This window comes from Eurosta solidaginis, chromosome 1 (genome assembly GCF_040869045.1).
Source record: "Eurosta solidaginis isolate ZX-2024a chromosome 1, ASM4086904v1, whole genome shotgun sequence".
Lineage (NCBI taxonomy): Eukaryota > Metazoa > Arthropoda > Insecta > Diptera > Tephritidae > Eurosta > Eurosta solidaginis.
The window spans coordinates 310010686-310024464 of NC_090319.1; the positions used below are offsets into that span (position 1 = coordinate 310010686).

At 35.6% G+C, this 13779-nt stretch overlaps 1 protein-coding gene across 3 annotated transcripts in view; it reads left to right on the forward strand.

Annotated features, from left to right (window-relative positions):
- FER (tyrosine-protein kinase Fer) overlaps positions 1–13779 on the forward strand; it is a 198682-nt gene that overhangs the window by 177378 nt on the left and 7525 nt on the right. For 2 of the 3 annotated variants that reach the window (XM_067761495.1, XM_067761496.1), the window contains 5 exons: positions 6773–7147; positions 7214–7427; positions 9585–9671; positions 9801–9929; positions 11223–11405. In XM_067761495.1, the coding sequence (XP_067617596.1) occupies positions 6773–7147; positions 7214–7427; positions 9585–9671; positions 9801–9929; positions 11223–11405 (988 nt within the window). Of the gene's footprint in view, positions 1–1611; positions 1989–6772; positions 7148–7213; positions 7428–9584; positions 9672–9800; positions 9930–11222; positions 11406–13779 lie in introns of those variants that run through there. The other variant, XM_067761497.1, reaches the window with a different exon arrangement.

The window sequence follows — 13779 nt, forward strand, 5'->3', positions numbered from 1 at the left end:
TTCAAAATCATCCCCAAATCATCTGAAAATAGTCCCGGGGAGTCCCAATACTACTACAAAAAAGGCTGAAAATGTGTCTCAAACATTCTAGAAATGATCTCGAATTTAAAATTATTGCATTACAATACATTAAGTTTAAATTATGTTAATCCTAACGAGAGATTTACCACACCCAAAACCTATTTTGGTCGCAAAATAACAGGTTTAAAAAAATTATTTGGCAATAAATCATTGATAGCGGGAAAACATTTGAAAATAAAAACAACTAAGAATGGCTTAGTTATGGTGAAACCGAACATCACATACCCAGCTGTGCACTTGAAACGCTGATGTAGGAGTGGCTTTCAGGCGATTTCACTCATTTATAGCTATGAAAAAAATGTTTATACCAAATTTTGTTCGAATTGGGAGATTTTTGTTTGAAATTGGTTTAAGTTTTGTTCTTAGCTCAACCATACAACTACTGAAGTAAAATATCAGTGAAATGTAGTTAAATAACATGGAGTTATTGCAAACTTGGCGGCCACCGTGGTGTGATGGTAGCGTGCTCCGCCTACCACACCGTATGCCCTGGGTTCACACCCCGGGCAAAGCAACATCAAAATTTTAGAAATAAGGTTTTTCAATTAGAAGAAAGTTTTTATAAGCGGGGTCGCCCCTCGGCAGTGTTTGGCAAGCGCTCCGGGTGTATTTCTGCCATGAAAAGCTCTCAGTGAAAACTCATCTGCCTTGCAGATGCCGTTCGGAGTCGGCTTAAAACATGTACATAGGTCCCGTCCGGCCAATTTGTAGGGAAAATTAAGAGGAGCACGACGCAAATTGGAAGAGAAGCTCGGCCTTAGATCTCTTCGGAGGTTATCGCGCCTTACATTTTTTATTTTTATTGCAAACTTTGTTAAGGTTGGACCTTTAGAAAAAGTGGGCGTGGTCTTTAAGCGATTTTGAGTATCTTCACTCAACCTTTATAATTTTGCAAGGATAGTGTCTCTGCTAAATTTTAATGTAATATCTTTAACGGCTTTTAATTTACGGCTTGTTAAACTTCCAAATTTTCTTCTTCTAAATGTGGAGTGTGCCACGCCCATATTCCAAAATTTTTTGGAATGTATGTTTTGCGTCATAAAACAAATTCACCAACCAAATTTCATTAACTTAGATTAGCCGGTATACCAAATTTGGTGAAGATATCTCAGTATTCGTCCAAGTTATCGTGTTAACGGGCGGACAGACGGACGGACAAAGCTTAATGATATATCTATATCGATTCCTTTATACCTGTACAACGAACCGTTATCCAATTAAAGTTAAAATACCCTGCGTACAAGTACAGCTGGGTAAAATTAAATCCTTTTAAAACCCGAAAAAAATTCAAAAGAGGCATACTTCAATGAGAAACCCCCTTTTTGGGCTGTGAAATCGGTTGTTATCCGTTATTAACCGAATTGCTCTTTCTGCTTAATCAAGTAGAGTGTGTACATAATATGCTTTGCTACTGCATCCATCCTTTGGATATATCTGCAACATTTTTTTGCTGAGCTACCCTAGCATACATCGCTTTATTTTTGAATGATTTTTACCATCTAAATATTGCTGAGTATCTGGCAAATTCAGTTGTTTCAAGCGTCTCGATTCGTTGCTCCAACCACTACAAATAGCTAGCTAAATACAAAAATAATATCATTGAATATGGAAAATTTATACAAAGAAAAATTTTGCATTTCTTTTCAATTGATTGTTTTCTTCATAAGTGCATAAATCAGTCGGTTTTTAATGTTAAATCCATCGTAAACAAACTTGATGTAGTGGAAATTAACAGTTAATTGCAAATAACGAAAACGGATTCAATTCTACAGCATTTAAATATTTTCAAAATGAGCTCATCTGCTCTAAGCAGCTGTAGTTCGTCACAAGGGCTTACATCGCCAACGCAAATTGTAGGACCACCAGCGCCACCAGGCCGAAAGAAACGACCGAGATCATTTATACTTGTAAGATAGTCTGAAAAATATTTAGGTTTTTTTCGACAGAACAATTTAAAAAAAATTATAACAACCAGGGCAGTTCAAACTTTTTATACTGAAGTGCAAATCAAAATTCATATACAAAATTGTATATGGGGTATTCCATCCCATTTCGACCAATTTTGAACACGACCCCTTTAGAATTGGCTGACAGTTTTTCTTCTTTTTGTACCTTACGAAAGACGTTTTTCAGAATTTTTTCAAATTTTTTCATCCAACTCAAAAAAAAGTAATGAATTTTTAAAAAAACACCGTTTTTGTTTTCAAAATGCTATAACTTTTTCAAAAATTTACCGTTTGGGATCTTTTTTTTTTTTTTAATTTGTTTTAAATGTACTTTTCGGAAAAATACAAAAAAAATTTTAAAGTTTTTTTTTTAAATTTTTCAGTTTTTCGAGATTTTTCGAATTTCGCCATTTTTTGTTTTTTTTCTCATAAAGAACTTCAATCAATTCTGCAATCATCCCCACTAATCCCGGAGTGGGCCGATTTTTTTTTATATTTTTTTTATTTAATTGAAAAAAAAATTTTCAAAAATATAAAAAATGGCGAAATTCAAAAAATCTCGAAAAACTGAAAAATTAAAAAAAAAATCTTTAAAAATTTGTTTGTATTTTTTCCGAAAAGTACATTTAAAAAAAAAATTTAAAAAAAAAAGATCCCAAACGGTCAATTTTTGAAAAAGTTATAGCATTTGGAAAACAAAAACGGTGTTTTTTTTTAATTCATAACTTTTTTTGAGTTGGATGAAAAATTTTGAAAAAATTCTGAAAAACGTCTTTCGTAAGGTAGAAAAAGAAGAAAAACTTTCAGCCAATTCTGAAGGGGTCGGGTTCAAAATTGGTCGAAATGGGATGGAATACCCCATATACAAGACAAATTTTTTTAATTGTAAAAAAAATATATTTTAAATGTTTAAACGATTTTGATGGTCACCTTAATTAATAAATTTTGAACTAAAATTTTTCAAAGCGCTACAATATTTTTGAAAAATGGTTTGTTGTCAATTTGTTAGTGTAAATTTGAACTTTATACCTAGGATTCATATGGAAGTGCTTTCTCTTTGCACTTTCATATGAAATTTAGGCCCTTTCATATGAATCGAATTTATATGTAAGGGCATGTGAGTGTGCTATGAAATTTTTGGAAAGAAAGTTTTTTTTATTGTTAGAAGCAAAGTGAGTTTAACAAAATCTGATTGTAAGAGACTAGCCATCATCCCACCATAATGATCCGGAGCCAGATGAAAAATTTTGCATGTAAATGCAAAAACAACGACTTGAGCCTGATGAATCCAGATAAGAAGTCTAGTTCAATTTGTGAGCCAAATAATTTGCTAATTTCTTGTCTTTAGTTTGGCAACACTACCTTGAATAAATCTACTTTTTCAAAAATAGACGTCGCTGCATTGATACGGAGATGGAAAACTCACTGGGTGATGGCTACTATTATGTCAAACAAATTTAAGCAAATGAATTAACCCTACAGTGTTTTGGAATTCAACGAAATTTTGTAAAAACTGCGCTCATGCCGGACCATTCATTTATACTGGTCTCCCGGTCATAAAGGGCAGAAAGGTAACGAAAAGGCCGATGTGTTGGGAAAGGAGGGTGCAACACTCACTGAAACGAATTTTTTTGGGAGAAATCAAAAGTAGGCATATGATCCATCAAGCAGGAAAGGCGTGGACAAAAGCGCGGGGCTGCAAAATATCTAAGTTCATGTGCAAAACCTACGCTATTAGACTCACATTGTGGCTCATATATCTGAAGAGAGAAGTCTCAAGGCTTCCAATGGGCATACTAACCGGACACTGCCTTTTGGCGTCACGTGCTTATAAGTTAGGCCTTGTCAGTAACAGTAGCTGTAGGAAGTGCGAGCTGTAGGAAGAAACGGTTGAGCACGTTCTATATCCGTGTCTTGCGCTCGCCAGGTTATGGCTCCAGCTATTTGGGGTGACAATGCTTCCAGATCTCGAGGCAGGAATTAAGCTGGCTTCCAGAAAACTTCTAGTATTTGCCAAGAGGACGGAATTTCTCTATAACATAGATGTTGGCACCTGATTGGGTTTCTTCCGTTTGGTCGTCAAACAAATTCTGGTAACAATATGGACACATTCATTCTAGTGAGGTCTTTATTGACCGGTCAGACCAACCTAACGTAAGCTTGTATAACAGCATTATCTGGGATTTCCAAGAATGTTTAATTTGATCACCTTAAATCTTTCCGGAGATGATCGGGCTTGTGCCGGAACGTACTGGCCTGTGTACGGCAAAGGAGTATCAACATTTATAACACTCCCAAAAAGCATTTTCTGTATCAAAGTTTTTATTTAATTTTTTTATCGATATGTATTTTATTCTTCTTGAAAATACATTTATGTTCATACAAATGTGTTCATATTTTTGTAAATAAATATATCCATTATGCTTAGCTACTTAAATACTAGAAATGTATTTCCGGCCAATTTAAAAAAAATCGTCATGCAGTATTATTTTTGGTTTTTTTACGACTTGTCTATATCGACGTTATGACGCTAATATAAACTGTTCTAAATTTAGCCAAAATTGGTGTACATACATTATTTATAATTTTTAACATCGATTTTTTTAATTTAGTTTAATAATTAAAAAAAAAACCTTTTGAACAACCCACGATTATATATCATATATATATTACTCAGGGCCGGCGAAAGGCTCGGGTATGTATCCACACTGGACTAGCGGATTGTCAAAGTGTCGGTAAAATTTTACTACAAAAACTTCATTACATTATTATTTGTCGATTGATTTCTAATCATACCTAATCGGTAGAATAATAAAATCCCTCATGCTTACAACTTTTATGGCCGATCCCACCCAGATTTTGCGCGTTTCGCCGGCCCTGATTGCATCTGTATATACTATGCATCTGCGGCTCTATTAGCGCTTTGTGGCCCATGAAAACATCATATTGGTTCTGTTCGTTTTCGGTGGTATAGGGTTAGGCTAGGTTTGGTGATAGCTACCCTGATAGGGGAAGCTCATTTGGACAGCATGAATGTCTATTGTGATACCACATACAATAAAATAAAATAACGGTGACGTAGCTACTTAGAGAATCGTTAGGTAGCAAAGATAAAGTTCCGAAGGATACCGATCTTAACCTTGGATAAATCCTCGGGAGATCCAAGTGAGTCGCGACCGAAGTACGTTCTGGCAAAAGCTGGACAATCATTATCCGGTGGTATAAGACGCCGCCAAATTATCACAGCAGGCTCAAATTTTCGTTGGTGTGGCTATGATGCACCTTCAAAGCAAATTGTACAACAATTAATCGACTGTCTTTAATCATTCACTGACCGGCCAATTGTTTTGAATGGGTACCTGTTTTTGACGCTGAAGGCATAAGTTTTTACAGATCTGTCAGCGGTTTGTTGTTCCCCAGAAGCAAAACACTTTTGGATAAACACATTTTATTTGTAGTTCCGAGAAGGCGGTTGTTGCAATTTTTATAGACATTTTTTTTCATATAGGTCTAATAGTTACTAAGTCAGTGATAGCACCGTATATATTTGGTTGTCGGTAGAGAAAACATTAAGCAGGTAGCTTCTGCTTTACCCCAGCCTCCTCGCCGAAACATCTTGATGACTGTGTAAAAAAAATCGGTTTGGTAAACATATAAAAGGTACTAGTGCAACGGGTGTAGGCTTGAACCAGTTTTGGTGTTAGATGAAGTAAAACACATTTTCAATATCGATTTCACACAACCTTCCCAGATCCTAAAGAATAAGAGTCTTCACAGCTCCTGTAGTGCTCGTAATATGAAGTACCAATCTTTTTCGTTGCTATGGCCGGTGCAGACTGGTTTATGGATTTTGGCTCTAGGTATGCGGAGAATACTCTGCTTTGTATGTACTTACCCATTGAATTACTCGTAGGGGCGCTAACCACGCCACTTTTTCAATTTCGAAAAATAAAAAAAATTAGATAATTTGAAAACGAATACCGCTAAGCTAATGAAATTTGGTTGGTTGATTTTTTTATGGCCCAAAATAAATTCAAAAAAATTTTGGAATATGCGCGTGCCACCAATCACATTTGAAAAATGAAAACACGGAAGTTTAACAAGCCATAAATCAAAATGGGTTAAAAATATTACACTGAAATTTGGCACAGACACTATCCTTGCCAAATTATATAGACTGAGTGAAGATAAACAAAACCGGTTAAAGGCCACGGCCACTTTTCCGAGAGGTCTAACCTTAAAAAAGTTTACAATAACTCTATGGTGTTTAACTACTTTGACTGATACTCTACCAACGACAGCAAAAAAACTCGGACTGTCAACTGAAAGTAGCCATACATAACCTAACGGTAGGCTTGCATTATTTGCACAAAGGCTTCTAATAAAAGCATTTGGCAGGGCCCAAATAGCAGTAAAATCATTGGAAAATTATTAATATGATTAATATTCTACAAGTAGTTTTCGAGTAAGTCTGTGTGTATATAAACATTTTGCTTTTGTATATATTTACCTATACATAAATATTAAGTGTCACCTTTATTTGTTTCCATAACACTTTTCTTTGGTATTTAGTAAACACCTCGTTTGTCCTTTTTTTCGTAATGGACATGTATGCACATAAAAATATTTTGTTATTCAGCTGGCTTTTTTATGTTTTAACAATTTTGTATAAATACATTTCATGAATACTTACATATTTCCAAATTCATTCCTATTATAACTTAACTCGTTCTCTTTGCACTCAGATGTCGCTCTCAACCAATCGGCCACTCTACGAAGAAGAATGGTTTCATGGCGTTTTACCACGTGAAGAAGTCGTACGTTTGCTCAATAATGATGGTGATTTCTTAGTGCGAGAAACCATCCGTAACGAAGAGAGTCAAATTGTGTTGAGCGTCTGTTGGAATGGTCACAAACACTTTATAGTGCAAACAACCGTCGATGGGCATTTCCGTTTCGAAGGTCCACCATTTCCAAGTATTCAAGAACTGATTATGCACCAATATCAATCTGAGTTACCGGTTACAGTTAAATCAGGTGCCATTTTGCGGCGTGCCATCTATCGTGAACGCTGGGAATTAAGTAATGATGATGTAGTGCTATTGGAGAAAATTGGCAGAGTAACTGATTTTAATAAACTGTTCTACTTAAACCGTTATTTAATTTTTATTCTTATTTCATTAAAGGGCAATTTCGGTGATGTTTATAAAGCCAAGCTGAAGTCAACTAAACAGGATGTTGCCGTAAAAACCTGCCGTATGACTTTACCCGATGAACAGAAACGTAAATTCTTGCAGGAAGGGCGCATTCTAAAGCAATATGATCATCCAAATATTGTCAAATTAATTGGTATCTGCGTGCAGAAGCAACCGATTATGATAGTTATGGAACTCGTGCCAGGTGAGTAAAATAATAATGTATGCTCTGGGAAATAGAAGTCGTTATTAAACACCCAAATCGCTCTTATCACGGGAATGACTATTGGAAATATTGAAATAGGTGAGCAGCCTTGCACGGGCAGATGCGTTTGCGTCTTTGTATGCACGAAAATCAGGACGACAGCGACTGATTCTTCGCCATGTGTACGACAGAATATGAAAGCTCTCTGCCGTAGCAGACCAACGCGGATTAAGAACTACACAAAGGATTTTTTAAATCCTCTTAGCACTTTCTCATCTATTTCAAGTTTGACAAAGCGGAAAAAACGCACCAGTCATATGCGCTAAGTTTTTGACGGTATCAAGGAAGGTATAGTTCTATTTCATATGCATCTTTCATCGCGATGGAGTTGATTTGTAATCGCTGAACTATGTCGTACAGCTTAGTGTTGTTGTTGTTGTTGTAGCGATAAGGACACTCCCCGAAAGTCTTGGGGAGTGTTATCGAAGTTGATGGTCCTTTGCCGGATGCAGATCCGGTACGTTCCGGTACCAAGCCCGACCATCTCGGGAACGATTTGTTATGACCACATGCGACCTTGTAAGCCATCCCGCCCTCCCACCACTAGATCCATGACGACAACTGTACAAGTTATGTGCTGGGGGATTTTACCATCTTTCATTCGCTGTGATAAAATCACAGGTATATGAATCTTTGTAAACTTTAATAAGGAAAAGCTCTTAAGGAAATTGTTCAAGTTACATATGTGCACCTTGTATTTCGCAAAACCTCCAAAATTTATATATCACCGCTACGAATGCTTCTATGATAAAAAAACGAACGTCGCGGTCTTGAGGTCTTGGGGATATGAAACTGGGCCTTGGGAACGTTGGCCCTAGTTTCACAGCATGGGCAGTAATATCAAACATGAAAATGGTAACAGCTCATTATTGAACCTTCCTTGATCTGCCGTAGGCATCTCGAAAAGATTCATAAATCTTCTCGCTAAATTCCGAAGTTCTCTAGAGGTCAGTTAATAGCTCCGAACGGTGGGTGGTGCCTTGTCAAAAACTATATTGGTTATCGAACGAGTGTGAGAGTCCTTTCCATTCCATTCCATTATGCAAAGAAACCAAGATTCGCAGAAAAAAGGCAGTGTCTTACCGATTATGAACTCAAACGGGTCCAAAGCACCGTAGACACAGAAGTTTACAACTATTTGTTCAAAGATACCTCCATGACCACCATGCCGCTAAAGTGAGAGAAACAGATTTTTTCATCGTGAGATTGGTAGCGAGAGCTCTTATATAACCAAATATTGGTCCACCGTCATAGTGTTGGCAGTAAGCGGGCAAGATGTATCACCGTTTTGGCGATAATTTCTCCGGCTTTTGCTCGTAAAGGGTAAAGTTGGTAAATGCCGTCATTTGCGAGGAACGGCGTGATTTGTCACTATAACTACCCAGTCCCAGGCGCTTTAATTCGCGACTGAAGGATAATGGAATAGGAATATGATGTAAGCCTTAATTCACAATCACATTTACCAATAAAAGCAATCACTGGCTCAATCAGAGCTCTCGTCACAGCAGAAAATATTAATTAGTGCTGCCATCTACTGCTAGATGTCGCGCTAAGCTGAAGCTAAGGACGCGTACATGGCGCACTTGCACCCTAATCCTACATTTCCTTCTACTTGATCGCAAGACAAATCACAAAGTCTTTGCTTCCTATTATACTCTTCTGAGGAGAGCTCTGCTTGGATCCATTATTGGTAAGCATGATTGTGAATGAGATGCAGATTCTGTTACAGTCAATCGTTCTTTGAAGCTGCGGCGGTATTGTGATTTTTCAATAAATAAAATCACATCCTCTTAAGGAAACTGTACAAGTTATGTGTACCTTGGAGAATTTTATATCCCATAATGTATATACCACCGCTATGAAGGCTTCTATGATAAAAAAAAGCGACTATAGCGGTGTTGAGGTCTTGTGGATATGAAACTGGGCCTTGGGAATATTGGCCCCAGTTTCATAGCATGGGCAGTAATATCAACATGAAAATGCCTTAGAAAAAGTTTTAAAAAATTGTGTTGTGGCTTGGAAACCTCTCCTCCCCTACGGGTGTATTTTACCATGGAATCCTATTAATCAAAAGGTTATTTTTCTTTTCAATTTCAGGTGGCTCATTATTAAATAATTTACGCAAAAATTCAAATGCTTTATCGTCACGACAACAAATGGGCATGTGTCGGGATGCAGCGGCTGGTGAGTTAAACTCGACGTTTTATAAAAATTTTATATCATACATAGACGATATATTTGCGCCTGTTATAATAAAATGCACCTACCGTGTAAGTATTGCTTTCATGTTTTTTTTTTTTAATAATATTTTAGGCATGCGTTACTTGGAATCGAAAAATTGCATACATCGAGATCTTGCTGCGCGTAATTGTTTGGTGGATTTTGAGAATACAGTCAAAATTTCAGATTTTGGAATGTCACGAGAAGAAGAAGAGTATATAGGTAAGTACATTTCTATATACATACACATCTGACCATAAACAGGTTTTATTTCTTAAAAACTAACCAATTGCACGCAAAAATATTGATAACAATCTGAATAGACGGATGCCTATGCGTATACGTAATATTTTTAATTTTTTTATTATTTAGTGAAAGAAAGTTATGCACAGTGTAATCTCTCTTAAACGGACACCTAAGGGACTGCCAAATCTGTCCGCTTATGAGCAAAGTATTATTGATGAATGTTTAAACAGTTTTATTTCCAAAACAAGAATATTAATACATACAAATAAGACTGAGTTAGGAGGTTCATAGAGCTTTGTTCATAAATTAAAGAATAAAGTTTTGTGTACAAAATATTCAAAATAATTGTACGGAAAGTTATGTTGTGACGTTTTTGAACCTCTCCAGCAAGCCGGATGATGCACTAAATTCGTCGTAATTGAGTCTCACTGCAATTTCTTTAGCTTTGCTCCTTATAAGTGTGCCTGACAGAGGAATGCTCTTATTTCGAGCCAACCATTCGTAGCACAATTTATCAATATTAAGGCCTTTGGGCTTCAGCATACTCCTTTTTCGCTCCGGGTTGACGTCGGTGTCCCACAAACTTAAAATTTGATCTTTGTTTTTGATAATGCTAGCAGCTAGCGTTTTGCGAATCTTACATTTCTTTGCCACCTCTAGTACACTTAGTTTTTCTTATGAATTTCAATGACATTAACTTTGTCTTTAATACTCCACACTACTTTAGGCATTGCGATTCACGTACGTACATACACAAAAAGATACTAACTACATGTATGCAATAGGTACATACATTTTTATGTTTTTTACTGTATTGAAAACAGGTTCTTCGTATTTAGGGGATTCCCCTACATCCATGCACGTATTAGTGAATAAGCAACAGCTGTACGAATATGGTAAAGAAGAAATAAAAAAAAAGTGTTGTAAGGTGTCCGGTTATGGAAAATTAAAAAGCCATTAAAAAGCCCTTTGGGATAAAAAGCAAGTATCCGCGTCCTGTTATGGGGGGTTGTCCGCTCAAAAGGGAAATACTTAAAAAATGCTTAAGGATTTTTTTGGTACTAAAAAAATTGTCCGTTTATGAGAGGTGTCCGCTTAAGAGAGGTGTCCGTTAGGAGAGAGTACACTGTACATACATACACACATACAAGTGAAGCTTATACAAGCGCACTTAAAAGGATATAACTCATTTCAGCTGATAGTTCCTGCACTAAATTCACTTAATAATCGTGATTTAAAGTTAAAAAAACTATTCCTTTCCTTTCACAGTATCCGATGGCATGAAGCAAATACCCGTGAAATGGACAGCGCCGGAGGCATTAAATTTTGGCAAATACACCACATTATGTGATGTATGGTCTTATGGTATATTAATGTGGGAAATTTTCTCCAAAGGCGATACACCATACTCAGGCATGAGCAACTCACGAGCACGCGAACGAATCGACGCAGGTGGGTTTACACATTAGGGTGGGTACATTTTTTTTTTTTTTTTTTTTTTTTTTTGTAGCTGTTTGAGATACTTCATAAAATTTTATTAAAAAAATGTCGTTGAGTGATAATTTTCCGAACAAAGGTTGGGATTTTACGTCAACTTACTGAGAATAAATTTGTTTCGCTACATTCGGTCAACGTGTTTATTCGCTTTTCTGATAGTTCTTTGACATTTTAAAGTCTTTTTTATGAAAGCAATTTTTCCCTCTTACTATTATAGTGAAGTATGAAAAATAATTTAAAAAGTCCTTTTCCTTAAAATTTAATGCTAATTATTTCATTTGGCAATTGGCTCAATTTTTTTTTATCACTCAACGGACGGAAACATGTTTGCAACGTATCAACTGAAAAAGTGTTCGCTGAAAGCGCCCATTGACATATACGCGCGGGTTACCTGAACTATATTTTAATTCGAAGTCAGACCACTTACAAATTACGGTATATCTCGCCAAGTGTATATTTTTACCGTCAAACAATGCAATTGATATTACATGATGATGTATTAAAATGCAGATTCCTCAAAAGCGCTCGGGGAGTTAGCGTAATATTTTATTGCTAAGCTTATTATAACTCAAAAAACAGGAAACCGCGACAAAAATTTAAGTCGGTATGACTTCCAATTAAAACACAATTCAGACACACCGCCATACATTTTCGTAGCCTTCATCCTTGATCTCTGCCAAAAAAAGAAATCTAGGTAGCATACTTCAAAGCACACTTTCTTAGGCTGGGTTTGGAGTTGTGTATCAGATTGAGTAGCCGATTTAGTTCCTTTTAACTTAACCCTAGTGAGATAACGTGCGTCGTTTTAATTTTGCTCTCAGTCTCCCACAATTGTAAAGAGAGAACATTCTCATTCTCAGTTTTCTCAGCTACCATTACCAGCTTGTCAGTGGGGGGTATTTTTCAATAAAAACTTTTTGTGCGCTGAAATATATACGATTGTTTTTTAAAAATACGTCTAAGAGACGTATCGTTATATTTTACGTGACTACAAATTGTATATGTAATTTTTGCCTAAAATGGTAATTTTAGCTAATATTTTTTTAAGTATAGTTTAAAACAGTTAATTCATTCAATTGAAGTACAAAAAATGTGTTTTATTTTATTTTTTTTGCTATAAACTGAGGTCCTTCGAAAAATACTGATTTTTGTAAAGACGAGTCCAAGACAAGTCAAACTTAATTTTTAATATATTAAAAAAACAATATTTTTCTTTAAAAACATTTAAAACAAGTGAATATATATCATATAAATGATTAAAAAAAAAAACAAAAAACAAAAAACAAAAAAAATTTAGTTTTTTTACATCTTTAGGGTCCTTAAACTTGAACACGTCTCTCAGACGTACGTTGTCTTCCTAGGGTAAAAAAATAACGTTCTTTTTCTAGGGTTAAATGTTTTGTTTGGACTTGCATGGTTTGCTGAAATAGCCTACATGCAGTTATTTATTGACTAATATGCCAAAAGACTTCGAATTTGTAAAGAAAGTTTGTATGGAGAAATTTTCACAAAACTGCCATCGAATTCCCTTCTTCGCTAACGCTAAAACTCCATCGCCAAAAATATCTAAAACAGTATCAAGTGCTCAGAAAAGTATGCAGCGTTTAGTACCATATGATCACATAGGACTTAGACCCAGTTTTTCAGTAGTTGGTTAACCTAAGCATAAACTAAGTTTGCTTAAACTCCAGTTAAACTACTGAGCAGTTTAAGGCTACCTTTGGGGTACCCTTTTTACGGAAAAATTGTTTTTTTATTATCTAGATAATTTGTAGATACGGCAACAGCTGGATTTTGTTTACCCAACAAACGTGGAAAAAATATTATTCCAGCGAAATATCCGGAGGTGATATCCAACATCATTATTTAATTATTCTTAAACCAGATAGTGCTCGAGTTGATATCCAACTTCGTTCAACAATCACTATCCAACCTTTGACAAATTTTGTAAAATTTATAGTTCACGACTTGATCTCCAACGTCATTAGCATTTTCAAATTATTATCCAACCTTTGAGATATTTTGGGAAATGTAAAGTTCTCAAACGAATAATTAACAAATTTTTTCAGTTTATATCCTACATTGGATATCGAGAAATAAAAACCTGGTTGATAGCAGTAATGAACCGTAATTAATCAAAAATAAATTTTATATATTTTCGTGAAAACACTGTAATATGGAATCTTACATTTGAGTCCAGTTAGAGAACCACAAGTTGGGAATTAAATTTTTTCAACTTAAGTAATAGCATTTTTGGCTTTATAAAAAATTTCCTCTTTTGCTGAGTATGCTATGATTCTCGAGTTGAGCCACTGTTTTGAAACAACTC